General features: G+C 39.7%; 4 protein-coding genes and 1 pseudogene across 4 annotated transcripts; 2 read left to right on the top strand and 3 right to left on the bottom strand.

Moving 5' to 3' along the window:
- Positions 1–183: 183 nt before the first annotated feature.
- Positions 184–7,238, top strand: LOC146562827 (protease-associated domain-containing protein 1-like). The gene is made up of 5 exons (XM_085295035.1): positions 184–415; positions 655–755; positions 869–978; positions 5,952–6,119; positions 6,223–7,238. The coding sequence occupies exons 1-5, from the start codon at positions 340–342 to the stop codon at positions 6,341–6,343; spliced, it is 576 nt and encodes a 191-aa protein (XP_085151161.1). The 5' UTR covers positions 184–339; the 3' UTR covers positions 6,344–7,238.
- A 2,622-nt stretch (positions 7,239–9,860) lies between these two features.
- LOC146562826 (uncharacterized) lies at positions 9,861–10,732 on the bottom strand (annotated as a pseudogene).
- A 5,376-nt stretch (positions 10,733–16,108) lies between these two features.
- On the bottom strand, positions 16,109–17,011 carry LOC146562825 (uncharacterized). Its single transcript, XM_085295811.1, has one exon. The coding sequence runs from the start codon at positions 17,009–17,011 to the stop codon at positions 16,109–16,111; it is 903 nt and encodes a 300-aa protein (XP_085151937.1).
- A 2,277-nt stretch (positions 17,012–19,288) lies between these two features.
- Positions 19,289–20,366, bottom strand: LOC146562824 (uncharacterized). Its single transcript, XM_085295810.1, has 2 exons — positions 19,504–20,366; positions 19,289–19,352 (listed from the first exon to the last, which is right to left on the bottom strand). The coding sequence occupies exons 1-2, from the start codon at positions 20,364–20,366 to the stop codon at positions 19,289–19,291; spliced, it is 927 nt and encodes a 308-aa protein (XP_085151936.1).
- Positions 20,367–24,922: 4,556 nt separating this feature from the next.
- Positions 24,923–25,805, top strand: LOC146562823 (uncharacterized). Its single transcript, XM_085293176.1, has one exon. It carries the CDS (start codon positions 24,923–24,925, stop codon positions 25,787–25,789), a length of 867 nt encoding a protein of 288 aa, XP_085149302.1. The 3' UTR covers positions 25,790–25,805.
- Positions 25,806–27,404: the final 1,599 nt, after the last annotated feature.

Here is a 27,404-nt window from a genome sequence, read left to right as displayed (position 1 = left end):
ATTGTGATAAATTAAATAAGTAACTGCCAGCTTCATAAACATCATACATATTCATATGCATCTTGCAGGCATGTTAATAATAATAACAATAAAACACAGAGACACATTTACCAGTAGTTTGAAAAACTGGTGCTAAAAGAGCACCACAACTTCTTACCCAGTCGCCTCATAGCAGAAGCTACAACTGGGACATGCGCATGCGCGGAAAGAGAACGGCGGAAATGGTTGGCGATCTGACAGAAGCACAGCGACAATGGACGCTGCACTGTTTTAAGACACAAAGAGACACACTACAGTCTCATCTCTGTAACGCGAGGGAGATTTACTAATGCCTTGAACATGGGGAAGGTTTGTCGAACAGCAGCGATAGCTTTATACCTCTGGGGTCTCTTTATGCAGTTCAGTCGTCTGTCAGGTGAGACTAAAAACAGAAATGGGAACGTTTGAAATTAACAGCTAACTGTTCGTATGAGCTGCAAGAGTTGTTTTTTTTAAGTATTTCTTTTTGCACAACAGCGACTTGAGTTAAGGGGCTTATTGTGGCATTTATTTATGGTTTCTGTCTGGCATATCCGTGCAGTGTTTGTGGTTTATTAATATTTCTGATATAAACAAGTCACGCATGATAAGTGCTTCTTTTCGGACCTCCTTCAGCTCTTGGGGTCAATGAACTGCTGTATTTCCGGGTCATCAGTCCAGAGGAGATAGGCTACCTCTTCAGTGCTGCACCTGCTAAAGACTTTGGAGGCACTTTCGTGAGGCCTCAGTCTTCTGTTAAATAATTTGATAATCAAATGTTTTTAAAGTCTCAGGTGCACAACTTCACCTTCCCTCTAATCATACTCTTTCCTTCTCCTTTGACCCGCAGACATCATTTTACGATGAGATTTTTCTCGTGCCAGCAGACCCTGCAGATGGATGCTCAGAGTTGACGGACAGAGAGATCCTTCAAGGACAAGTGATCCTGGTGGAAAGGGGGTACGCATACATGCCTCTGTACCATTGTGAATTGTAAACTATGTGAACACAAACCAGGGGTTAGGAACTGAGAATATAACCTTGGACATCTAGCAGCAAAAGTGTAGGGAAGGAGATAGCCTAATTACAAGGCAGCTAATTTTATCTTTAGCTAAATTTATCCCATCTCAAATCATCAAGATTTTACAACATTTTCTGCTCAACCACGTCTGATTGGCTTAAAAACTTACTGATTTAAAATGTGAGCATATGTTGCAAAAGAGGTGAGAATCAACAGATGCCCCACGATGCGTTATTATCACAATAGTTCACTTACTCATGATACGATATTTTTAATTAATTTTTTTTTATTATTGTATTTCAATAACGTGCATTTTAATTTATCCCCTTTTTCAACTGCAAATTGTGTCTTCAAAGTTAATCTTTGCCAATATTTGTTTTATCCAATAAGATAAAATTATGACTTCAGTTATTTGTTTTTTGTTGCAAAATGAGGTCGTCTAGTACAGCGGTCCCCAACCTTTTTTGCACCACGGACCGGTTTATGCCCGACAATATTTTCACGGACCGGCCTTTAAGGTGTCGCAGATAAATATAACAAAATAAAACTAGTACCGGTACCGAAAAAAAGAAGATTTATTCATAACACACGTGAAAAGACCCAAGAAAACGGAGTTAACGATAAAAACGATAACAAAATAACGCTGAAAACCCTGAAAACCATACATTTCACACCTGAGCCTCAACTCTCGCGGCCCGGTACCAAATGACTCACGGACCGGTACCGGTCCGAGGCCCGGGGGTTGGGGACCGCTGGTCTAGTATACCAAAGGTCTTACTCAAACCTGCCATAAATGTTACCATTAGCCCGAATCAGTCTGTGTGTATGGGGTCAAGTTGGCAATTACATACAGTCTGTTTCTGATAATACAGCCATTAACTGTGATATCAGTGAAAATCACATGTTGCTGTCTACACTTAGCAGCTGATCCGGTTCTATCGGAATATAACCAGATCCAGGACTGTTTCACATCTTCAGGTATCTCAGGATGTGCCATGTTATAATTTAAAGACCTTGCACAGGGCTCGCAAAATTTCAAAATCCCTGGTAGCCCTTCGGGCAGGGACTCTTCAGTTTTTGGTAGCCCAAAATAAATTTAAGTAGCCCGAATTAAAAAAAGAGAGCAATTTTTTGATTGATGTTTTGTTTCCTGTTTTGTTTCCGTATAATATTGTAACGGAAACAAAACATTAATCAAAAAATTGTTGAAACACAAATTACAACATTGTATAAAAATTACAATCATCAACTCAAATACTTGGTTCTAATTGAAAACAGAAATTTCTATGAACTTGTAAGAACTGTGTAGGACATGAATCAGTCTGTGTCAGATCCTGAATTTGAAATTTCCACTGAAGTCGCGGGTAAGAGGCAAGTGGAACCAAGATCGAGGCCATTTGCTTTTTGAAGTTTGCAAAGACTGCTTAATTGTGCCAGTGGTAGTTCACTCTTTGCAACATAGTACGCTGTTTTAAACAGATTTTCAGGTTTATTTTTAGTATGTTATTTGCAATTGGTATTTGTTCTGGGAAAGATATTGCAGACTGAGCAATGCATTTCTTGCATTTCTCATGGGTTCTAATGGGGGCCTTTCTTAAAATTACTGGTCCCAGTAACAAAGGCGCTTGTCGACTCAGAAATCGAGGGAAAACCAACAACACATCCGGCAGAACATTGTTATTTACACGGGTGCACATGGTAAATGGTAAATGGCCTGTATTTATATAGCGCTTTTACTCGTCCCTAAGGACCCCAAAGAGCTTTACACATCCAGTCATCCACCCATTCACACACTGGTGATGGCAAGCTACATTGTAGCCACAGCCACCCTGGGGCGCACTGACAGAGGCGAGGCTGCCGGACACTGGCGCCACCGGGCCCTCTGACCACCACCAGTAGGCAACGGGTGAAGTGTCTTGCCCAAGGACACAACGACCGAGACTGTCCAAGCCGGGGCTCGAACCGGCAACCTTCCGAATACGAGGCGAACTCCCAACTCTTGAGCCACGATCGCCCACATAAGTGGTCCGCATGTGCGCATTCGCTGTCAAAATAAAAGACGCGCCCCAGATAAGAAGTTGCAACGCGCGTTTGCGTCCATATAAAAAGCACTGTTTTTGTTCGCTAGAGTGGGATTTTCACAGCACATTCCACACCACATCTCTGTGCGTTCATCATTTGTTTGAAGCCAGCTCACCTCCTGCAACCACTTTTCTGAGAATACCTGCTTCTTTTGTGGTTCGGACTCCTGACATTTGTTTGGAGGTGGAGGAACACCAAAGTAATTGCTTAAAGGAGCTTCTTCGACATCTTTAAGAGTTCTAAACAAATGTCTGTCCTCCTCCAGAAAATCTTATGTACCCAAACACGCGTTGCAACTTCTTATCTTGTGCGCTCTTTTTATTTTGACAGCGAATGCGCACCTGCGGACCACTTATGTGCAGCCCTGGTTATTATTTAGCTCGTCATATTGCAGCCACAGAAATTCTTTTGTCCATGAAACCATAAAGCTGCACTTTCTTTTTGCCTTATAGTCTGATTTGTCATAACTTTTCCATTTTGTGGTAAGCTTTTCTTTGGCTGTCACTTCTTCACCCTGACCTGTCTTATTTGGCTCAGCAGAACTAAAATATATATCCTGCTGCTTTTACACACACACACATAACGGTCAGCGATTCTCTGCGCGATCAACCTCTCATATGTTTAAGCTTGCTGCGGGAGATTTCACTTGTCATGTTTGCATAGTAAGCTAACGATTGATAAGACGATGTCAGAGGAATTGGTGCGCAAATGATCGTCACTCACCAATCAGTGCTGTCGCTCTCTATACACAGTTCACGCGATTGCAAAGTGAAAGCAAAAAACAAGCGCAAATTAAAACGTGATTTCAATATGTCACATATTGACAGTGGCTCATCGATGCCAATGACATAATTACCCAGCTACATTTCCGAAAGATGCAAAAGCATTGACATATATTTTTCCTTCCTACGATAGCCCGACGGGCAGGGCAGAGATAGATTTTTGGTAGCCCGACTGGAAAAATCGCTAGCCCCGGGACGTCGGGCTAGCGATTTTGCGAGCCCTGTTGCATTATATAGTGGAGCCAAATGCAACAATTACTTGTGAGAAAATACTCAAAAATCCCTTTCAACCTCTGGCAGTACAGCACTTAAAAGACACAAGAATAACAGTAACAGTAACAGGCAGAGAAATCCACAGAGAGGTGCAAATAAAGGATAAATTAAAGATTATTCTCAGTGTTTTCATCTGTTCATGTGAGGGTTTGTCATTTATGGGGGGGACCCCTTTTGTAACTTTTCTGAGACTGATAATTTCACATTGAGTAGTGGACAGCCCTGCCCTGTTGTTGAACTCCTATTTCTTACTTAAAGAACATAACTGAAAGCATTTTTTAAATTTTTAATATGCTGACACAGTTAAAAGTCATGATTGCGCAATCGCAAAGTGATTCATACATAGCTGGAGAGTTCTTGGCAAACACGGGACATTGACTTTCAAACTCCTTAGTCTTGTAATCGAGTCCATGATACCAAGTGAAACTTCAGTGAGCTGTTATTCTGGTTCTATCATGTTGAATCTTTGGTCAAAACAGTGCCTAAAAGCTATTTACCCATAATTACCAACAATGATACAGTCAGCAGAGTTTCAAAGAAAGCATAGCCACTGCTTAACTTCAGGATAGTATTTCAAGAACTGTTGTCACTTCTACTTAGGTTAGGTCCATAGGTTTTTGGACAGTAAGACATTATTTGTAATCTTGCCTCTAGGGCTGTGCGATATGACCAAAATCTCATATCCCAATATAAGAATTCTATCGTCTGATAACGATATAAATCACAAAAATGTAACATTTTCTGTAAATTCTGTGAATCTCGGGCAGCTCGTCTTGCGGGAAGTGTTTCCAGCTGCGCGTCATGTAGCTGGAGTCGAGTTTTTTAACCTTTGTAAAGGCCACCGTTTTCTTTGTGAGTATTTATTACACAGCGTGCTGCGGGGAAAAGCCTGTTCTAACGTTTGAGTATAAGGTTTATTTTTTTTAGCACCTGGCGGCTCTTTTTTAATTCACATCCGTAAATTATCTGCTCTTTCACGTGATTCAGTTTATTTTGAAAAAGTCTCAACTAGATCTTGAACTTTATTGTGAAAGGTTTATGTGGAACATAAACAAACGGACAAGCGATGCTGTTACCCTTGTTGTTGCTAACCACAACGCATAAAAACAGGCGCTTGTCCCTTCATAGTGTGGTTATATAAAATATAAGAGAAAGAGAGAACTTTAAGAAATTAATATAGCCACTACAGTGACCATCAAAACGATGAAAAAATATTGCCGTAAACAGTTTATTTTGCGACACCACGAAACAAACGATAGCGTAAAATGAAACGATAGACGTTTTTATATCGTCATCCGATATATATCGTTATATCGAACAGCCCTACTTTCCTCCCTACATTAGTGCAGTAGATTTTAAATCAGATCAAGGCATTTTTATCAGTCAACTAGTTTAATCTGGCCTCCTTGTTCTTAACCAGTGGTTAGCAGCTTGTTGTACACTTTCTGTATTTTGGTTCATGAATGTTTCTGTTAATTAGATTAGACCTTGACAATGAGTGGTGTTGTTCTTGGATAGATGTTGTGAAGGGTTTATTCTTAACCAATAAAATAATCTGTGATAATTTACTTTAGTTTTCTTTTGCATTCTTTCAGGCATTTTGGCATTGCTGAGCTTGCCAGTGCAATCCTGTTTTTTAGCAAATTGTTTGCCAATTTGTAGATTTGTCCACTTCGAAAGTTTTTGCTATAACATAGTGCTATAACAAGCTTTGACAGCACATCTTAAACTGGTTATGCTTTTTTTTTTTTTTTTTTTTTTTTTATAAACTTCAGAGGTTGCTCCTTTGTACAAAAAGCCCGAAATGTAGAGGAAGCAGGAGGAAAAGCAGTTCTTATTGCTGATAACGCAGAGGACAACGACAGTCAGTACCTTGACATGGTCACTGATGGAAGCACTGCCAAACCAAGCATACCTGCTCTTTTCTTGTTAGGACGGGATGGGTGAGAGATGCAGACACACACACACACACATATAAATTCTGTTGCATTCGAGCAATTATCCTATGAAAAGCAGGGACACCATTTCGTCTTTCTGTATTTTTAGGATGATGATCAGAAGATCTCTTCAGAGACAAGCACTGCCTTGGGCTGTCATTTCAATTCCTGTCAATGTTTCTGCTTTGGCCTCGTTTCCATTCAAGCAGCCTCCTTGGACTCTTTGGTAGAAATGACTCACTCACAAATTCATCCAATAAACAGTTTCTGTCATTGGTGCACAACATGTAAATTGCAACTAAATCTGAAGCCTCACAAGGACATTTCTGATTATGGTTGGCACGTGCACCTGCGCTAAGTCACTAAATCTAACATATAGAATGATTGCACTCAGAGCCTGTAGAGTATGGGAGAAACTTGTTTAGCCACTGAACCTGGAACAAATCATCAAATAAAAAACGAAACCTGCATGCTCATTCTTAGTGCTTAGCTAAACTTGTGTGTCCAGGAAAACAGTCTCCAGGAACTTGTGTTCAGATGCTTTGTATGTCGTTTTGGTTACGAAACTGTGAAAAAATGTTGAGAAACAGAAACGACCTTCCTTCTGTTTTATCAAATAGTCGAAACTGCAGGGGGGAAAAACCAGGCCATTACATTCCTGTTTATGTGCATCAGCTTGTAACAGTGTGGTTCTCTTGTGTGAATGGAAAAAAAATTTTCTCATTATGGATAAGTAGAAACTTCAATTTAAAAATTTAAAAAAAGAAAAATTCGATATTGTTTGATATTTTAGTGCCTTTTGTCTGTGCATTTTAGTTAGTTCACTGACACATTTGTTTGTAGTTTCGGTAAACAGGACTGATGAAAATTAAAAGCATGAGATGCCACGAATAGCCTTGCTGAAAATAATAATAGACATTGTGATGATATTGCAAAGACATGTTAATCTGCACAAAGTTAACTGGAAGGCAGCTATTGTAAAGCTCTAAAGAGAGCTTTGACTGCTCTGGAAACACCATGTCAGAGTTCACCCTAGTGAAAATAATTGCCACTACATTATCCTGTATTTTATTTTTAAGAATGTCCTGATTTGAATAGTCTTTGTAAATAAAGTTGTATGTTTAAGGTTGTAAAGACTTTATTTGTTGGCCAGAAGATAAATACCAACACTAATTTGGGATGAAAAGTTTTGCCTGGTCAGCTTAAAGTAAAGATGCTCTAGTTCAGCAAATAGTTACAGTGCTTTGGACAATGGAGCAAAGCAGCACTCCAGGTTAGTGAAGAAATAATACTTCATTGTTGTGTATCTAATGAAATCAGAATACCACATACAACTAAAGTGGCAGTGGCCATGGTGACAAAAATAAAAATCAGCACCAAAATTCAGCACTCAGGGGGGAAAAGGATATTTTGTCAAACCAGAGATGATGGTAAGGATGTGTAAGCTGTGCAATTGACACCCATGTGGAAAAAAAAGTCTGCGTAATTGGACTGGATGTATGAACACATAATGACTCAGACTGACACTAATGATTGGCCCAAGGCCTGTTTTGGCCTGCCCTGATGAGTTTACAGGCCGCAAAGAATCTGCACAGGCGCCACTCCATCAGCCACTGACGGCCCATATTTATTAAATGGGATACGCTGGCGTCAGTTTTGCGGCTGGTGTACTAACAATGTGCTAGTTTAGAAACAAAGACGCAGTTGGTTCATTTCAATAATAGTCAGCATTCTACCAAAAACTACTCTATTAGAAGTTGCTGGGGGCTTTGTGAAGTCCTGATGGACTGTGACTCAGATCGAGCGCATTTATCTGAAGGAGAGCTGCTGTATTATAAACGATCCCAGCCATATGAAGCAGAAATTGTGTAACACCTGACCTTTACTATAAATAGGTGATGGAAATAATATTTTTTTTTAAATCCGTCAGATCAGGCTGTGTTTATGAAGAAATGCATAAATATCAGCAGTGCTATTTTTGCAGGGTGTTTGAAACTGTAGGCACTTAGGAAAGTCAGTGTTACATGTTGAGACATTCATACATTAATTTAAATTACTAACGAGGCCCTACCTGCATTTTTCTTGACGTATGGTATCAATGGTATATGAAATGGTAGCGATTGTGTCCCTGCGTGTGCGCACACTGCTCAGTAAATACAGGCAGAGACGTTTACCGATTATGCGCTGATCTCTGTATAGACTGTAAACGCTGCAGACTACTCGGCTCACTGTAAACAGCAGCTTGCCTACATGTAAAACAAGAAGGCTTGTGCCAGGATTCCCCTCGTTCCTCACGTTCCCTTCAGTTCGGTTCAGCCAAAGGTTTTGGCATTGGACTCAGCTGTGATTCATTCACGCGTCACAGTTACGCACTCTGATAACATCGCCCCGTCTTATTTCAAATAAATGAATACTTTGGCTATCATAAATCCCACAACGGAAAAAATAGATCATGCTGTTTTCTTTTTCCAGTGTTAAATTTGGCATCAAACTGTTCGACCCATGATTAATTGAAATCCTCTCCTCCCAAAGTTCGTATATCCGATGATTGATATGTTCCTGTTCATTTTCACTTGTGCAGCCACCGCCAAGACCGTTCACCCTGAGTGGAGTCCTTGCTGGCCTTGTTACATTTATTACTTAATGGTACTCACCTTTACAGGAAAAGAGCAGACTGTATAGTAGACCATTTAAATAAGCATTGACCGCATCAGTATTTTTTAAGGCACACTAATAAATGAGCGGCATAGTGTTTCATGTGCATTTGTATAGCTTGATAAAGGAGTAGTATATACCTTCAGTGTAGACCATAGACTGCTGTGCTAGTTATTTATACTATTATTCTAGTGACACTATAAATGTGCCACTAGAACAACTTGATTGAGATTCTGGAACTCGGTTTGGCCAGAATTTTTCTCTAAAATCTTCTCACATTTGATGTGGAAGGTACTTTTTTTTTATTTTATTTGTCGACCAAATAAAGTTTCTTTTACGTTTCCCTCAAAAAAAAAAAAAAGGACAACAAAATCCCCTTTTTCCTTTCAGTCAACGTTGTCTTTGTTAAATCTGCCGCTATTTGGTTAACGCAGCATATCGGTCGCACGTATCGCCTGAACAGTTTTTTGTTTCTAAATGTTACAGTTTTTAAAAGTATGTACAGAGTTAAAGCTGAAGTTTTAGTTGACCTCAAAGTGTGCAGATGAACACATACATTTGTTACCGTCTGTGTATTAAGGTTATTCCTAACTGCGTCATTTGCGTATTTTTTTATTTTTTTTGTACAACCCGGGGGGGCTGACAGCCTATTCCAGCTATCACAGGGCGACTCTAAACTCAAAACGGACCCCATTCCTCTTCTTAAACCCCAACAGGAGCTTACTTGATGCCAAAAGAGGGTTTGGGGCTGGCGCAGACCTTTGCTAAATCAGACCCTTAATATTACGATAACAACTGTAGAAAAAAGTTTGTATTTATTAATGCTATTGCATTCAATACTATTAAAGTGTCAAATGAAATTCAAGCGATTAAGCTAAATGTGCATATTTTATTTCCTCCATTTGGAGAGAAAAAAAGAAGTGTCAGAAAGTCGCATCAGTGGGTCCCGGCAGGACTACACCTGTTGACACACGACTTCACAGGAAAAGAGGCGACTCTGAAGGAAAGAGAATTGAAATGAGTATTGACTGCATCATCTGGATTAAAAAAACAACAGAGGTAAAATGATAAATTAGCTGCGCATTGTGTCAGTTACCTCCTGCTGCATTTAGGGCACACTTTCCCCCACACAGTCTTTATCGCGGCTTCTCTCAGAGCCGGACTCCCCCAGATGTACACAGATGGTGTGAACAAGGCATTGAAACGAGCCATGATGGCGAACAAATTGGTGCCCTCATTTCTAAAATTCAAACCTCCTCCTGTCATTAATTTAATTGTAATATTCACAAAAGCTGGAGACCACAACACCAAGAAGCTTATGACAACAAAAATGATTATTCTCAAAGATTCCTTCTTGCTTTCTTTCTCGGCGCTGGGAGGATCTCTTTCAAGCAATGAGCAATGAGATACAATTTCAATGTCATGGCCACTTTGACAAGCACTATGATTTGAAACATGAGAATGGTGACTAAATACATTTGTATAGCTTGATAAAGGGGTAGCATATTCCTGATGATCAAGTGGCCATAAGTGTAAACCCAGCTGTAAACATTAATGCATATCACACATTGTCTCGTTACGAAGCGGCTGTAGATAAATGGGTGGCACACAGCAAAATAGCGGTCAAATTGCGCGAACATAAACGTTAATACATTAACGCCTAAAAGGGAAGATAAAACAGAGTAGGTTCCGTTTCTAGACAAATCGACATCGAACAGACCGAGATAATACACTAAAAACCCGATAAGCGTGTCAGCAATAGTGTTTAACATGAAAATAAATCTGTTTTGAATGCGCAGAGCTCTGGTGGACAAGATGCCGATGACTACTGTTCCAGTTGTCATAACAGTGGTTGTGGCAAATAAAATCTGGAAAATGAAGATGAAATAATCTTCGGGTTTACTGAAGTCCACCGACAGAGGCACAGCCCTGCCCAAAGATTCTGTCATGTTAGAGAGGCGCATTGTTTATGCGCAAGTGGCTTTTGAGAACACTCTTATGTGCGCAATGAAGTCACAGGATTAATCTCATGAGATGACAAAGGAACTCTACTCGTGTGTTTTGTTTGTTTTTTTTGGCCCCTATATAGCTAAACCATTTATCAGATGATTATAATAATTATTTATCAGAAGAATATAATGGTTTTATAGCGATTTGGCGAGTTTTGGTCCTCAACCTAATGGAACTGTTGTAAAAAAAAACAAGCAGATAAAGTAATTGATAATGTATGCAGGTTTCCTTAATGAGCCTAAGTGCAGTGATGGGCATTTGGAATGTGTGTCCAGCTATAGTGGACAACTCCCTGCATTCATAATCCGTATAACGTAACAGAATTTTATCAGTGAGCATTTTGTGACCTCCATCATCTGTTTAAGAGGGGGAAGCATTACGCCGCTGTTATGGTTGTTGAGCATAGTATAAATCCCATATAAGAGACCTTTAAATTATCTCCTTAAATCTACACTGTAGGTATGTGTAGATGCAAATTCGTCTGAACCTCTACGCTATAAAAGTCAAAGCAGCCTACGTTGGCCCTGACTGGCTCTTTGATATTGTGCTTTTACACACCAGCACACCGCAGGCTATAGATCTAATCTAAAGTGACCCACTTAAAATGCAGCCTTGAGATCTTTTCTCAGGCACCTCACCCCCCACTCACATCTCCCGTAATAGATCGCATGAGAGGGTGAGGTAAGGTCTCACGCTGGTTTCAGTATAAACCTCTGGTAACAATAACCCACAGCTTTTTGCATGCCTGGACATCCTTCCGTTTTTGTAGTCAGACTTTTGCATATAAATGTAAATGCAATACCATGACTTAACCTTTAGCTGCTGTTTTATATTGACTGTGGCCTTGACCTATTGCAGTCTACTTCAAAATTATATGTGTATTTATTAAAAATATTACACTGCACGCTGGAATAAGAGTAGAAGTTCTCTCTCTGTGGCCTCTAGATTCACTCCGTTTCTTGTTTAATTCATCTAAGTATTGAAACATGTATTCCTCTAAATCGCCACCAGGGGCAGATCTCCAGATTGCAAATAGACTATCCAGTAGTTAAAGAGAACATCTTGCCTCATGCTTTTATTTCGAAAATACTATCAGGTTATAATGACGACATGAAGTTAATTTCGTAAACTTGAGTCAGGATTAATCAGGGCGTATGACTTGTCAGTCACAAGTTGTTAATGAACTGGCCTGCAGTCTGATTTTACAGTTATGTTATAAAAATAGGACTTCACTACCGGTGACATCATGGCGGCTACTTCGTCCTTTCGTGTGTGACTGTGGGCCAGCTGCCACTAGCACTGACGGGATATGCACTTATAGCATCAGCTGCAGCAAAGTCAGAAAGCGTCGCTCATTTCAGATTTTTCGCTTTGTCGTTTTTCTCTTTTTCTTTTCTCTTTTGCATTTAATATGCTTGAGTATTTGTTTCGCTGGGATCAAATGAAGGGAAGTTTTTAAAAACAAAAGGTTTTATGTTTTTCATTTTGCAACCCTGCACCTTCTTTGTCAGCCCAGAATTTAATGTAAACTTTATTACTAGCGTTGGAGCTACTTTTATTTTTGCTATTTTCAAATTTGTTAAAGTTTGTTGTTGGTTTACTTATATTTTGGGGTTAGAGGTTTTTTGTAGTTTAATACGTGCTTCATTTTTTGTTTTGTTGTTTGTTGTTTACCTTGTTAAGTCAGGAAGAACTGTTGGGCCATTTTATATAGGGCTTTGGAGTTGACGTCACGCCACAATGCATTGTGGGAGCGCAGCGCCATTTTCGGGGTCTACGAATCAAAAAAACACACTGTGTTGGAACGACGACTACAAGAAAGATGCTTAAAAGCAGCTCAAAAGAGAATGAACTGTATAGAGACCGATTGCGTCCAGAGGCGAAGCAGCGGTACTTGCAGAAAATAGCGTGCATTGGAAATGTGGACCCGTATGAAATACAGCCGTGGAGTAGAAACCCCGAACACCTAGCGCTACTGACGTAGCCTGACATATTTTCGTACCTTGTCTGTGGAGTCAGAGCGTACAAGTCGTCATTCAAACAAAGGTAAGTCAGCTCGAGTACTGCGTGTGAAATGCGTTTGATTTCCCTGGAAACATTCACATTAGTGCAGCATAAATTCATTCATGAGGGGAAATTACAGTGAGAACATGTGGAGGCTGTTAGAGGGATAACAGTGAGTTCAGTGCATTGATGTGACATTGTCCTGAAGGATTTAGTTATTCTTTATGGTTAAAGAAATTGCACTAATTTATTCATATTTATTATAAATAATCCTAATTATACATCTTGCTTCCATGTTTGTATCCTGTGTCACTAAAAATACATTTTATTTTAGTTTTATACATTGATTAATGACCTGCAGAATCTCCTTATCATATTAAGTGATTCATAATTGTCACTTTATGCTTTCCCCATCTCTAAAGTGATGACATCCTTGCATTACATACTTTAGGTTCATTCTCTGCAGGCAGGTTTCTGACAGAGAACAGACAGATTTACACTATAACATGCAGCGATGGACACATAAAGAAATGAAAAATCACATGTATGTGCTAACTTTCTAAACACTTTGTTACATTTATGATAAAGTAGATAAAACACATTTATGTCGGCCATGGCTCATTAGTTCTTGTCTTTAAATGAACTTTGTCTGTGTGTGTTTCAGGTGCTGCACTCTCAAAGACTGAACGAACCAGCATTGCAGCCATGGGTCACTGTGAGCATCACAGGGAAGGTTGAAGTCGCCCACTGCAGCTGTATGGCCGGAGTCGCAGAGAACTGCAGCCATGTCGCTGCTCTTCTGTTGTAGAAGCAACAGTCTTGATCGTGGCACAAGGACTGTTACAGATGAACCTGCTTACTGGGTTTTGCTGGGTAATGTGACCAAGATACAGCCAGAGGTTGGCCATAAGATAGACTTCTCCTCTTCAGCTGCCCAAAAAAAGGCTCTTGATCAAAACATAAACAGACCATCCGTAGTGACAGGTAAAAGAAGCCGTCCTCAAAAAAGGAAAATCCCACCTGCTACTGTGGAGGAGTCTAGATGTATGCCTGTAGTGCACTGCCGTGTAAATAATTTGCATTTACTGAATATGTACTGACTGAGTCCCACTGTTCAAAAGTTGAATAAAGAAACAAACTAATTTTTGCCTCTTTTTATTTTATTTTATTAAAACCACCTTATAGAGCATCACATCAGTAACAGTGTAGAATCCATGACATTTATAGTTTACAAATGACAAAATGTTTACACAAAATCATGAGTGTTTACATGATATCACCCACTACTAACATTACTTTATTTACTGTATCTTTTGAAAAAAATAACAGCACAAGACTTAAGAACATTTAACAGGAGCAGGTTTCATTCTTCTCTGGTTTTATTATCACACTGTTCACCAAACGCAGCAAACCTTCACCATCTTATCCAGGAGGGTCACCTCTTCACCCTCACATGGAAGAAGTAATCTGATTGGCATGGTGGTTTGTTTGAAGCAGGTCCCTCGTGTAGCGCTGGGACCCAGTCACGATGTTTCATCCATTTCATAGGCTGATTTGCTGCAATAATGCCAAATAATTAGCAACTCTATAAATAGACGGTAGTTCTGCAAAATCACTCAGTAGGATGTTTGTTCTAATTTGCTATGAGCTCAGAGTGCATTGAAAATGAAACTAATAGGCTATAAAGAGTGATATGAACATATTTAGAACTTACCGGAATGAAACTGTCTGGAGCACCAACAGATATTTGGAGATGGAAGAGAACTGGAGCTCGTCTCACAGCTGCTATCCAGGCTGGACGCCTTCGTTTGCTAACATCGATACACGAGCTGCCTCATGTTGCTTCCAGGTTGGGAAAGAATGAAAAGATAAACCCTTTTCAAGCTTATTTTCTTGCTGGTCGTGCGATCGAACATTGCAGCCGACCACACAGCAAATACGAACCATGGCTGTTGTGTGTGCCTTCGCTCCCTTTTCACTTGCGCTAGACCCCCAAAATGGCGGATCGGGCCAAAATCCTTTCCACGCCCACCCCCGTGACATCACGCTCCAAAGCCCTATAAGTAAAGGGACTGGTATAGGACCAGCATGCATTGGGGTGGGCCTATGTTTTTTTTTTTTGTTTTTTTTTTACCAGAGCAGGAGAAGCACCAGGAAACAACAAAAAATGATCTTTTGTTTAGCCAAACTGGGTAAATGAACCGTGCAACGCAACCTTCAAGCTTTGGACATTGGACTTCTTTTTCCTGAGTAAAAAATATTAACACAGCACAGCAGTGGCTTGTTGATTTTAGGTTGTTGGATGTTTATTTGGACAATGGAATCGTCACTACAACTACACTGAAAAAAAGGCCATGTTAGATTTACTTGATTCAATAGTGGACATTGGTTGCACACAAATATTTTGATTTGGCAGAAACTTAAACAACTGAGTTAAATCAACACACAATAAACCTGTGCATTTTGTGCTGATAAAACGTGATTGAAACATGTTTAGATGAAGAAAGTTGAGCTCTTGGAATATTTTAATCCTTCGCAATTTTGTCATTTTTTTCAACACTATTCAATAGCTTTTACCCCAGTAAAATAATCACTTAGATACGTCACTAAAATACATGTTGTCTTCATATTACTTAACATTATATTTAACATTGCTATATTATTGACTTACTTCACTTGAACATGATATGAACAATTTAATCTACCCGCTCTGCATATTAGCCTATGTCGTTTCTACACCCGCAGCATGAAAGACTCACATGTTTATTTCAGTTCAGATCTAATGCTGAAAGAAAGAGAAAGGAAGAAATGGCGACAGTCATCACAGTATTGCCTTTCATTATTCATTCATGCAGTAGCTACTCGGAGCCCAAGAGTTGACCAAACAAACTAAGCTAAGGATTCGAAACAAACGAGACAAACCCCGCTGCAGAAAAAAAGCTCACATTAGTGTAATTATTTATTTCAGACGACTGGTATGGAGTCCCCGTGCTTCCAATGAGAAGACAAAAATAATCCGAGTTTATACATTTCAAAATTTCTAAGACTGTTTATAATGAGAAGGTATTAAATACAGAAACATGTTAGAAAACACAGAAAGTTGATCATAAACGAAGAAAATGTGAATATTCGCATCTCAGTCAACTGTGTCACCTGAGCAAAATAAGAAACGCTACAGTAAAAAAAATTTGACCTTCATAAAAATAGATTCTTTAACCTTAATGAAAATTTAAAAAAAAATAGTGGCGATTTATTTAAACATTTTGTTTTTATTCAATAGGCTGGCTCAAGCATTATGAATGAGATGAGGTGTATTTTTACTTGTTTCATTGAAACAAGATTTTTCTGCTATTGCATTTTGGGCACAGTCTGCTCCACACCGTCCTCAGCGTGGCTTTCCTTAAAGAGGGACTCCCCCACAGGTACACGGCCGGCGTGCACAAGGCATTAAATCGAGCCATGATGGCGAAAAGATTAGTAGCATCATTCCTAAATATCAGCCCTCTCCCTACAACCAGTCTGAGGACGATGTTAATGAAGGAGGGACACCACAACAATAAGAAGGTTATGACAACAAAAACGATTATTCTTAATGATTCCTTGGTGCTTTCTTTCTCTGCACTAGGGGGGTCTCTTTCCAGCTGGTACCTGGCAACAACATACAGTTTAATAGTCATGACCACTTTGGTGAACACTATGATTTGAAAGGTTAGGGTACCAAACACGTACAGCTGTGTTGCTTTGGAAAAGGGCAAGAAAATCGAAATAACCGCCTGAGAATAGACATAAAGCCAGCAATAGATGTTTGCAGAAATCACCACGCCCCTCGTAATGAAGCGAGAGTAAGTGAAAGGATGACAAACGGCAATATAGCGGTCAAATTGCGCGAACAAAAATGTTATTAAATTTACCCCAAGGAGATAGTTTAACATGTTATAAGTTCCATTTCTGGATGGATATCCCTCTTGAACATCAAACAAACCGACATAGTACACTGAAAACCCGATGAGCGTGTCACAGATGCTGGTGTTCAGCATGAAAATAAACCTGTTCTGTCGGCGGAGCTCTTTGGTGGCAAAAATGGTAATGACTATAGGTCCTGCTACGAAAACAACAGTTGTGGCAAATAAAATCTGAAAAATGAAAATGAGATAATCCACAGGATGGCTGAAGTCTACCGACAGAGGCACTCCTGCAGTCAGAGAATCAGTGATGTTGGTGAGCAGCATTGTGTCAGAGACGCATACCGACAACAACATTTTTATAGAGCTGCTCAATAAGACACTGCGCTAAAGCCAAACTGTATCTCCCAGGAGGCATGGCTTAATCTCACGTTTCAGTCCTGTTAAATCATATTTGTTTATTTTAACTGACACGACAAACATCGTATCTTGTTCAGTTTTTTCAATTACACCCAACATACGTCCCTTTATAAACTGCATTTTGCTATTTGTTTTTTGACAAAACAGTTGACAGAAAGCATGGATTTAGGAGACTTTGAATTTTTAAAAACGCATATAGTCGGTCATTTCTCAGCAGTAGTTGGCACACAAGAAAATTGATCAGAAAAAGGAAGAAAAAGGGAACTATAAGGTCGCCAAGATATGCAAATACATTCTAACGCAAGCACGGGACAGAGAAATATGTGAATCATTTATTTATATTGGACATTCATGCCACTCGTTTGGCTTTTAAGAAGTCATAAATATTGGCTTGCAAAGTGTTTACATTTTTTTAAACATTTTGTGTTACAGAAATAATCAGTAAAATATAGAAAAATCCAGCAATACATCATCCTCTTGTGGACATCTACAGACTAACAGTCAAGAATCAAGAATCAAGTCAGTAAAGTCAGTTCATATATTGTAAAGTAAATCACTTGGTAAATGCATATGAATGAGAGGGGCTTGGTAAATTTGAACTATCCACAGCTATTTGGTGCTATACACTTTTCCTGAGGTCTCCTAGCGGAAATTCAAAAAGACAAAATGTCAATGAATTGAATTCTTCTTATTATTATCGTATTATTCAGAAAGCCTGACAGATGGGACAAGTGTCCCTTCAATACTCTTTAAAGAACATCAATAAACAAACGAAAAAGACTCCAAAATGTCCGCTATCATATAATAAACTGTATCAGTTTTACTGACAAACTTACCGTTGCTATTTATTCCTGAGAAGATTACTGCTACTGTATGTAAAGAAAGCTTTATTGTATGTTTAAGTGAGCTGAGTCAACCCAGTTGCTTCCATAACTGTATCTATATCACAGTTTTTTTTTTCATTTACACTAATGAAAAACATATTCACCACGAACGTTGTGCCACTTCGATATTAACAAGCATTTAAGGATTATCTAGGAATAAATGTTATAATATTAAAGTGAAAATAGCAGGACACAGATACTTAAAATATCTGCCTTGAAATAATTTATTTCAAATACAAAACGTGTATCCAAACTGTACAAACTGCAGTTATTTTTTACAAGTTCATATTGAGTGCACATTTAAAGTGCACAACTTAAAATTCAGTTTTTGAGATGTTTAATGCGAACATTATATTTATCATTTTTAAAACAATACAATAAAATAATTCAATCTTTTTCACTCTATTTCTCTCAGTCCGCCAGCGTTGACACATTTAAGTTGTCATGTGTTGATAAAAAACAACCACGAAAACGTGTCCGATGAAACTTATTGTCATATGTGATAAAGACTTCCCTTTCCTTTCGTGGTCAACTGACCACGAAATATACGTTTGTAATATTAATTTATTGTGTCTAAATATAGTTAAAGTTTAGCATCGGGATCACTGCCATGACTTAAAAACAAAACTAGGCTATGGGGCTATCCTTGGTGCTGAACCTACGGGTGTCAGCGCCAAGACGCTGAACGTGGTGCTGAATGTGCTGCACCAGTGAACAGGAAGCTGGATCCAGTCGGAAATGCTGAATTCCATCCAAATATCAATGAACTAAACCTAAAGATTATTCGGATCTTGTTGTACATTTTCTGCTGTTATAGCCTCGAGTTTAAACGATTAGATTGTGAAAGTTATTTTTTTGCTACAGAGGTTTTAGTGGAGTCCATCTTTTTGGCTGTAGATACAAGACAAGGTTTATTCGATGTGTAGCCTACAACTGACCAAAGACCTTTGCAGTCTGATCCCAAATGCCGGTCAATAAAAAGATAAATGTGCGTACTGCGAGTAATAAGTAAAAACAAACAAACAAATAATACAAAGATTTTAAATATAGAAATTAAACGCTTTATCCTAAACTTGATAGACTGCTCTGTGGCAGTCTGTCTAGTTTAGGATATCTAGTTGAATCACAGCAGTTTCATTTTTATGACATAGTTGAATCAGAACAAGAGAACAGGAACCCAGCTTCGTTATGTTTTGTCTGAAAAATCAAAACACTGAGACTGAGAAAACGCATAAACTCAAAAGTGACCGCAACATGTTTCCCATCAGATGGGCTCTTAGTATTTTATCCTTATTATAACTTATGATGATGCTGATGTTGGCTGCCTTATTTTGCTTGTCATCCCATCAGAGTTAAAGTCAATCCTGCAAGAGAGAGAGGGGGGAGAAAGCGGGAGAGAGGTAGGGTGCCGGTGCGAAGAAGGGGAGATAAGGGATAAAATGTCTTTTTATTCACAAGCAGCATATTGTTTGACATAATACGGTAATTCTACGTAACACTTGGACCGCGTCTTACCTTGCACTGCGCCTGGGACAGAACATCCACCACACCGTTCTCCACACGGCCCTCCGAAGCGCAGGGCTGCCCCAGATGTACACCGCAGGGGTTACCAGCGCGTTTAAGCGTGCCATCGTGGCGAACACGTTAGTGGCTTCATTCCTAAACCTGAGACCTTCTCTAGTCAACTGCCTCACAATGATATTGACAAACGAGGGACACCACAGCGCCAAGAAGCAGATAACCACAAACACAATGATGCGCAGTGATTCCTTCTTGTTGTCTCGCTCGGCACTAGGCGCCTCTCTCACAACGTGACTCCTGGCTATGATGTACAGTTTAATTGTCATGAGCACTTTAACGAGCACTATAACCTGTAGAGTCATCACACCAAACGCGTTTATTTGAGCCGCCTTTGAGATGGGCACCAAGTTCTGCACAGTGAGAATAAAGTATGTGTGAATCCAGCAGAAAGCACAGATTACAATGACAACGGATCTCGTTATGTAGCGACTGTAAAAGAACGGATGGCAAACGGCAAAGTAGCGGTCAAACTGAGCAAAGAGGAAGGTTAACACATTGACACCTAAAAAAGATGGCAAAATGTAGTATGTCCCATTCCTCGAGGGATAGCCCTCTTGGACGTCAAAGAGCCCCAGATAGTAGACGGAGAAGCCGGTCAGAGTGTCGCTGATGCTCGTGTTCAGCATGAACACGAAGCGGTTCTGGGCTCGAAGATATGGAGTGGGGGTGATCCCGATGATCACCGAGCCGGCTACAAGCACGGCACACGTGGCGAAAACAATGTGGAAGGTGAAGATGAGGAAGTCTTCCGGACTGTTGAAATCCACTGACAGGATGACCGTGGCGTTGTAGAGCATCCTGGAGCTCCACAAGAAGTCGAGCACTCATTATATTTATAGGTCCAACAAACGATGCTGCTCAAACTTTCTGATCTCTGGAGGCTTGGTGGCTCTGACATGGGTTAAGTGACGTTTTTGAACTTACTTACTTACTTTGTGGAATCGATAAGATAGGCCTAATCACAAGAATAATTTTATATTTTGTGTTAAAAAAAATAGAAATGGATCCTTAGCTTTTGGTCAAATTTGTAGCTTTTGCTGTTTGGGGCTTGCTGCCATAACCTTTCATCTCGGTGATCCATAAATAAAATATTTTATCTCCTTTGTTCAAAAGGCCAACTTAACATTTCACAATACTCAGCTATGTTTGTTCATAATATTTCTGAAAAAATTGTATTTATTATCATTTATATTAACTTCGCCTGAACTTTTTAGCATTCTGCAGCACTTTTTTAGTTGGTACTCATTGTGTTTAAACCTAAAGTATGCCAAAAAGTGGCTTCCTGTATTTAAGCTGTTGTAAATTTCTTGTTGGCATTTAATTGGTCAAACACTTATGATATAAAGTCCTCTTCAAGCAGAAAGAACATTCCTGTCATAAGGTATAGAAGCTGCACTTTTGAGCAAGTCTCGTTTACATTAAAAATGTCTTTTTCAAGATCAGTCTCAGAGGGCAGCAGAAACAGCAACAAACACAACACAGTCTGTTACGGCCCTAGCTGGGCCTCCTGAAACTGCCCTTGTGTGGTTATGGTGTTTTCTCTCCTTCTCTTCCTCTCTTGCTCCTCTCCCCAGGACACAGCTGCTGCTCATTGGCCTCATTTACCATCTGGGCCCAGTCAGCAATGGCCTCTCTGAGGTCATATAAGCTGGGGATGAACTGTATGTAGGAGGGTGGTTTTCTCTGGTGTCTCCGCTTTGTGTTCTAGGTGTGTGATTGTCCTGCCTGTGGTGTGGAGTTGTGGAAGAAGTGTGCAGTGTAGCTGCTACATATGAGTAGTGTGGGCTTGTGGGCCTCGGCAGCAGTAAAGCTAGCTGCTGCTAGTGACAGGGTGAGCTTGTGGGCCCCTGGAAGTGCCTCCTCGTGGTGTGGAGCTTTTTGTTTGGTTGTTGTGTTCTTTGTTGTTGCAACCTTTTTCTTTTTCTAGTGTTATTGGTAAAACGGCGTTGCTGGCTCTTTATGTTAAGTTTATCTATAATAAAAACTATTTTATTTACTAAACACCTCTGTCTGTTCTCCTTTCATTCTGTTCTGGACCCATTTGTTACCAGTCCCCACACACACCCCTAGACCTTCATCGTGGGGATGTAACACAGTCTGTTCTGCAAAAATCTTTTAAGTGGCTAATCTGATTATAATGTAGAACACTGAGTGGGTACGACGACGTCATAAAGATACTTAAAAACAAGTCATATCTTGCACACCTTCGTCAATCTTGTTTACTACAGCTTGTGTACCAGCAAAAGGAAACATTAGACATCACTTTTTTGGCATGCAAACGGAAACCCCCGCAAAGTGGTGGTTCCCCGCAGTTCAAACTGAGCCCATTTCCACCTGCCAACATCTTCAAGCACTATACAAAGTAGACTTAAGTACAGTACAGTTACATAGATGCATATCCTGATAATGCCTCCACTCTCAGAAGATAAGTTCTAGATGGACAATGAGTCGCCACAGTAGTGTGGGCTTAAAGGAATAAATGAAGCCTCACAGATTCAGTCTCAGATTAGGAAGAGTTTATGCGACAAAAAATATACATCCTTCTCTCTGATATCTACTAATTATATGCAGTTGTTAAAGAACGGGCACACTTCTCTTGCCCACGACTTCCACCCACATGCTGCCAGTGTTCAATAAACTCAGCTCCCGAAAGAATCATTTAAATCTCTGGTGCTTATAATGATAATGAAATCCTGAGTACCCTGGATAGCTCCCGCAGTTATCGCCATAACACACTAGCAGGGACTTATAGTTTGTAGTCTGTGGCTTCGACAATAGAAAAAGCACTACCTGGTGTTCAAATGTGGCCTGGTAAATTTTGTTCAATCTGTCAGAAATACTTTATGTTATTCTTTTATTTGCCTACTCCATGCTGGCACACTACAGGGGCCTCCAACGGTCACCTGTTGGGAGCCCCTGGAGATTTGTTACATGCTTTTCACTGCAATTAACCCAGACGTTTTGACTAGCGACAAAACAATACTCCTAGTTTATAGAGTACAACATGGACGCAAAAACTGGAAGAAACTTTGTAATTGCTTTTAATCCAAACTTTTAAAAGTTGGAGTTTAGGGGAGACCGGGGATTGTTGTAACATTTTTGACATTTCTGTCTGTAGCTTGGAGCTCTTTTAAGGTAGTGGATTTAAAATGTAATGCAAAGTATTTACATGTCTCTGCTATTAAATAGTACAGTATTTTCTCTGCAGCACAGTTACTCATTGCATGGTATGGTCTCAAACACAAAGAGTGAAATGTTACAACTAACCCCATAGTCTGGGTTAGTTGTAACATATCCTGGGGTGAAATGTAACACAATGAAATAAGGATACTGACAAAATTTTAACATGTAATCTTTTTTATTCAACACAATCATGCACTTAGAACTATTTACGTAGCTATGTGTGTGTGTGTGACTGCAGAAATCTAACTTTTGAACATATTCCAACCCCCAAAAAAAGACTAATTATGGAATTTTCAGAAACTGAATATCTCATAAATTTTGGTTGGTCTTTCTTGAGTTTGGCCTCATTGGCTCAGTGGGCATTGTAACCTACAACTCTTGCACCAACGTTTGAACATAACAGTGAAGCTGAAAAAATGTAGTTGTGCACCAGCATCGCAATTCCACTGCGATGTCCATGATGTCCAATTACTTTTTTTTCATGGCTGACCTTGGTGTGGTTTGCAAAGTGCTTCAGAAAAATCAGGAAGTCTATTTCTTGCACCCATCATGATTTATTTCCACTACCAATACTTCCTACTGGCCCATCTCTGACAAAGTGGTCTGCATAACGTATGCGTCGGAACACAAACATTGGAAGAATTGTGTTGCCAATGGCATCAAACGCATATACAAAATGACCAGTGAACCTCTCTCTGCTGATGTCGTTGCCCCAACTTGTTTAATAAGTTAAAGTAATAGTGTGGTAAGTAGTAACATTTGCATTATTGTTACAACTAACCCAGACTGTTGCTGTTACAACTGACCCAGACTCCTATAGCCATGACCTAGCAAACATTACAGCCAACGGCTAAAACATTAGCACTAAAGACCTACACGGAATAAATCCCCATAGACATACAAATAACATAATGCAGATAATGCTATTAGAAATTGCAAATAAAGTAAAAAAACAAAACAAAAAACAACTTACTTTTTGGCATGCAAATTACTTTCTTTCTTCTTAAATTGTCTTTGTTTGCCAAAATGTGCTCATTTTTCACATGTGATAGAAGACCTGAATTGGGCATGTACAGGATGAATCACATCATCTGAAACTTAGCCCTGATTGCAGAAATTGGAAGTGCTACAACTGACCCACATTACAACTATCCCCGGTCTCCCTACATAAAATCTGTTTTTATTTGTTTTTATTTTTAATTATTTGCTAACTTTTAGTCTTTATGTAGGCATAAGCCTATGACGTCTGTCGTCTGCGGCTGCATCATCCGACCAAGAAACACCAGCCTGTAATATCGGACTTTTAGCCACAAGGGGGAGCAATAAACATGTTGCTGTATTAACCTTTGAACCACCACACTTTTCTTTGAAACCATCAGCTGGTAAGGTAATCTTTAAAACATCAGTTTGAGTTCTTATCAGTGTCTTTGTTTCAGATGCACTGATAAGTAAGCAGGAATGCGCTTTTAGGGCCTTTCTTTAGAGAGGATAGTTGTAGCTGAGATAAGAGCAAGAGAGATTCTTTTTATTACAACTAACAATTTTAAAAAATATATATCATTTTTTCCCCCCGGTTGACCCATGGTTGCAAAGCAGAAGATTTAACATTGGAAGAGTTCACTATGTTGCTTTCTAGTTTCTGTTCTGTGCCCTGGAATATAAACCTAAAGAAACAGACGTAGATTTACAGACAAATTTACAGCTACAGCTGAAGTTCCAGTAAAGAAAGACGACGTAAAAATAAGAATTATATCACTAAATATTTAGTGGACGTACTACTAGTTTTTTTTTTAAACCTCTCTAATCTTAAAGTTGCACTCAGGAAATGCAAAAAGGCCTTACATCTTACTTGTATATAAATATATACATCTATGTATTTATAGAATATGTATTTATATATCTATAAAATGTAGGATCAGCTGTTCATGAACTGTTCTGTAAAAGGGTGGTTTGCTAAATTTGATTATTTATTTCTCTTTTACATAACCTATAATATCTATCTATTTTTCATGAAAGCCTTGTGGGCTTGCTCTCCTTGGGAGTTGAAGTCACTCAGGTTGACGTCTTCTTCTTAGACTGACTGTGCTTGCTACATAAATCGGGCTTGAAGTAACCCCACTGTGCTGTTCGGGCACAGCTGCAATACTGCCAGCATTTGTCATCCGCCCTGATGAGAAACACCAGCCGCCCTTTGACTCTCGCGCTGCCCCTCACGAACTTTGGCAACGTGTTGATGTTCCTTTTCAGCGTTTTCTTGGCTGCAACCATCATTTTCCTCAACGTGTCTGTGTTTCTCTCCATCCTGCTGAACACAGCTTTGCGCAGCGAGAACCGCTTCATGTACATGCTGAGCACTTGCCTCAGTGACATTTGTACGGGAGTGTCTTATTATTATGTTGGTGTTCTCGATGTGAGGGATGTCTATGACTCCCCCACGAGAACCTTTTACATTGCTCCCACATTTCTAGGACTGTCTTTCATGGCTATCCTGGCCGCGCAGGCGGACAGATACCACGCCATCTTGTCCCCCTTTAAATACTCCCAGCGCATGACCCGAAACAGGACCGTGATGGTCATCGTTGCCTACTGGGCCTACGCTTTCTTAATCGTCGCTGTGCAGAACCTGGTCACTGTCGGTGTTGCCAAACAGGTCACAGGCTTTGGCACTTTTGTCGCGAACATATTCCTAGTTATCATAATGATAGTGCTCAATATCCGATTGTTCATCATTGCCAGGTTTCAGCTGGAGAGGGAGCAGCCCTCCGAGGAGAGAGACAGCAAGCGTTCGTCGGTGTATCTCATACTGGTGGTTGTGGTGTTCTTCTTGGGGACTTGGCTTCCTATATTTTGTCATATTATCATTTGTAATTTCATTGGCACGACCTGTTATACCTTTAAAAATGAGGGCACTGACCCTATTCGCATTTTGCCCCGAGTTAATGCTGCCCTGACCCCCATTCTGTACATTAGAGGGTGCTCTGCGCTCAGGGCAACGCTGCTCGGCAAAGTGTGGAGACCCTGCCGTGGGAAAAGGTGAGAGGCCGGTTGTGTTTCACGAGTCAGCTCATTAAGAAATTATACAGTGCCATTCAAACATGCTTTTCGCGATAGGGCTCACACCTGAGGCCAGAAAGGATGCACATAAAACCAGTTTTATTTGAATTGTTGTTTTCTGTCAATATGTAAGCCGTTACTTTGAATGCTCCTCTAATTATCTATCACTTTTCGGGGCTTACTGGTATAAATGTATGAACTGTGACATTTTATGTTTTAGACATGTTTTTCTTCTTCTTGTTGGCTCTTGATTGAAAGTCCTCATCATGTTTATAGAGTGAAAAAAAATTCTAGTTCCTCCTCTGTTAATAACAAGTAAAATTTAGTCCTTCTGTACACCGAGTTCCTCCTAAGAGTTGGATCATTTCTAAATGGATGGATGTCAACATGCCACGGCAGGCAAACTGTTAAAAATGTATTATTTTCTCCACTGTGAAAGGAAATCAACTGTAAAATGCGACACATTCTTGGAAGATGTTGTTTTATCATGGACTTCACAATGAAAATGGTCTTCCAGTGCAAGTAATGTGTTTCGACTCTAGTTTTTTAATAGCCCAACTGAATAAACAATTACAAAGTAAAGTGTGGCAGAATCTTGTAAGTTTATTTAAATTATCAACAAAGTTTTAATTTAATTTTCAAACAATAATTAGTAATTTCTACATTTCTTAGATTACAAACATAGCTGGGCAAACGATCCAACACCGCATAACACAAACTGTAGTCCGCCTGATAAATGATTTCTTATGTACATTTCCAGTGAACGTAGGCTGGGATAGAAGAGTTCTAGCAGATTTTAAACAGTTTTCACACACACACACACACACATTTGCTGGGAATCTTCTACCTGTGTTTACGTGGAGCACGTAAGAGCACCTTGATTACGTAACCCCTCGCGCTGAGTATGCAGTTTCCGCGGCAACCACACAGTGTCAGAAGTGGCCTTTGGCACGCCGCCATAATGCCGACTTCCACGGAATGTGACCGGCTCAATTTAAGCACATAAACACAAAAGGTTTTACTTGGGAAACGGCGAATGATTCTGAGAGGATGCAACCCCTTGCAGCTAATGCGGTTTTAAGATTTTCATTATTAACATCTGCATACTCTTCAACTATTCTGAATAAGTCGTGTTTCAGTGAAATCTATCAGTGAGGCAATAAGAAGCCTGGTTCTCTTTGCTAAGAGGAGGAGCCTGCGTATCGCAACACTTCCGCACATCTGGTCCAGTTTCTGAACCTCTCTTTCTGCTTTTCACTTGCTTTCATATATATATATTTTGAAATCATTAAGCCAGTTCTGTCACCAGGCATCACAGTCCCATTAAACAAAACAATAAATAAATGAATTAAGATAACTGCAAAAACGGGTATTTACACAAATTTAAGCTACGTTGTCTTTATTTAAAAATATGAAAAACAGACAGAAAGTCAATGGGTTCCCCTTATCATTATTTAGATACTGAGGCTTGAGGTTTTGAAGGCAATGCAGCCGTCTTAAGTCCAGCTGATAAAGAGATTTATCAAGTCTAATGCTGTTTTCTGTGGTGGTTGTGGTATGTATTATCACCAGTGCATTGCGCACCGAACTGGCATATT

The sequence above is a fragment of the Mchenga conophoros genome, linkage group LG12 (genome assembly GCF_057382185.1).
Source record: "Mchenga conophoros isolate Kocher_MC1m ecotype Shallow Benthic linkage group LG12, M_conophoros_male_GT1.1, whole genome shotgun sequence".
NCBI lineage: Eukaryota > Metazoa > Chordata > Actinopteri > Cichliformes > Cichlidae > Mchenga > Mchenga conophoros.
Note: the sequence above shows the minus strand (reverse complement) of the source record. Positions and strands in the feature narration are given on the sequence as shown.

Coding starts and splice junctions, on each gene's coding strand:
- LOC146562827 (XM_085295035.1), top strand. CDS start 340: ATGGGGAAGGTTTGTCGAACAGCAGCGATAGCTTTATACCTCTGGGGT. Junction 416..654: donor GCAGTTCAGTCGTCTGTCAG/GTGAGACTAAAA, acceptor GACCTCCTTCAG/CTCTTGGGGTCAATGAACTG. Junction 756..868: donor AAGACTTTGGAGGCACTTTC/GTGAGGCCTCAG, acceptor TTTGACCCGCAG/ACATCATTTTACGATGAGAT.
- LOC146562825 (XM_085295811.1), bottom strand. CDS start 17,011: ATGCTGCTCACCAACATCACTGATTCTCTGACTGCAGGAGTGCCTCTG.
- LOC146562824 (XM_085295810.1), bottom strand. CDS start 20,366: ATGCTCTACAACGCCACGGTCATCCTGTCAGTGGATTTCAACAGTCCG. Junction 19,353..19,503: donor TGTCCCAGGCGCAGTGCAAG/GTAAGACGCGGT, acceptor TCTCTCTTGCAG/GATTGACTTTAACTCTGATG.
- LOC146562823 (XM_085293176.1), top strand. CDS start 24,923: ATGAGAAACACCAGCCGCCCTTTGACTCTCGCGCTGCCCCTCACGAAC.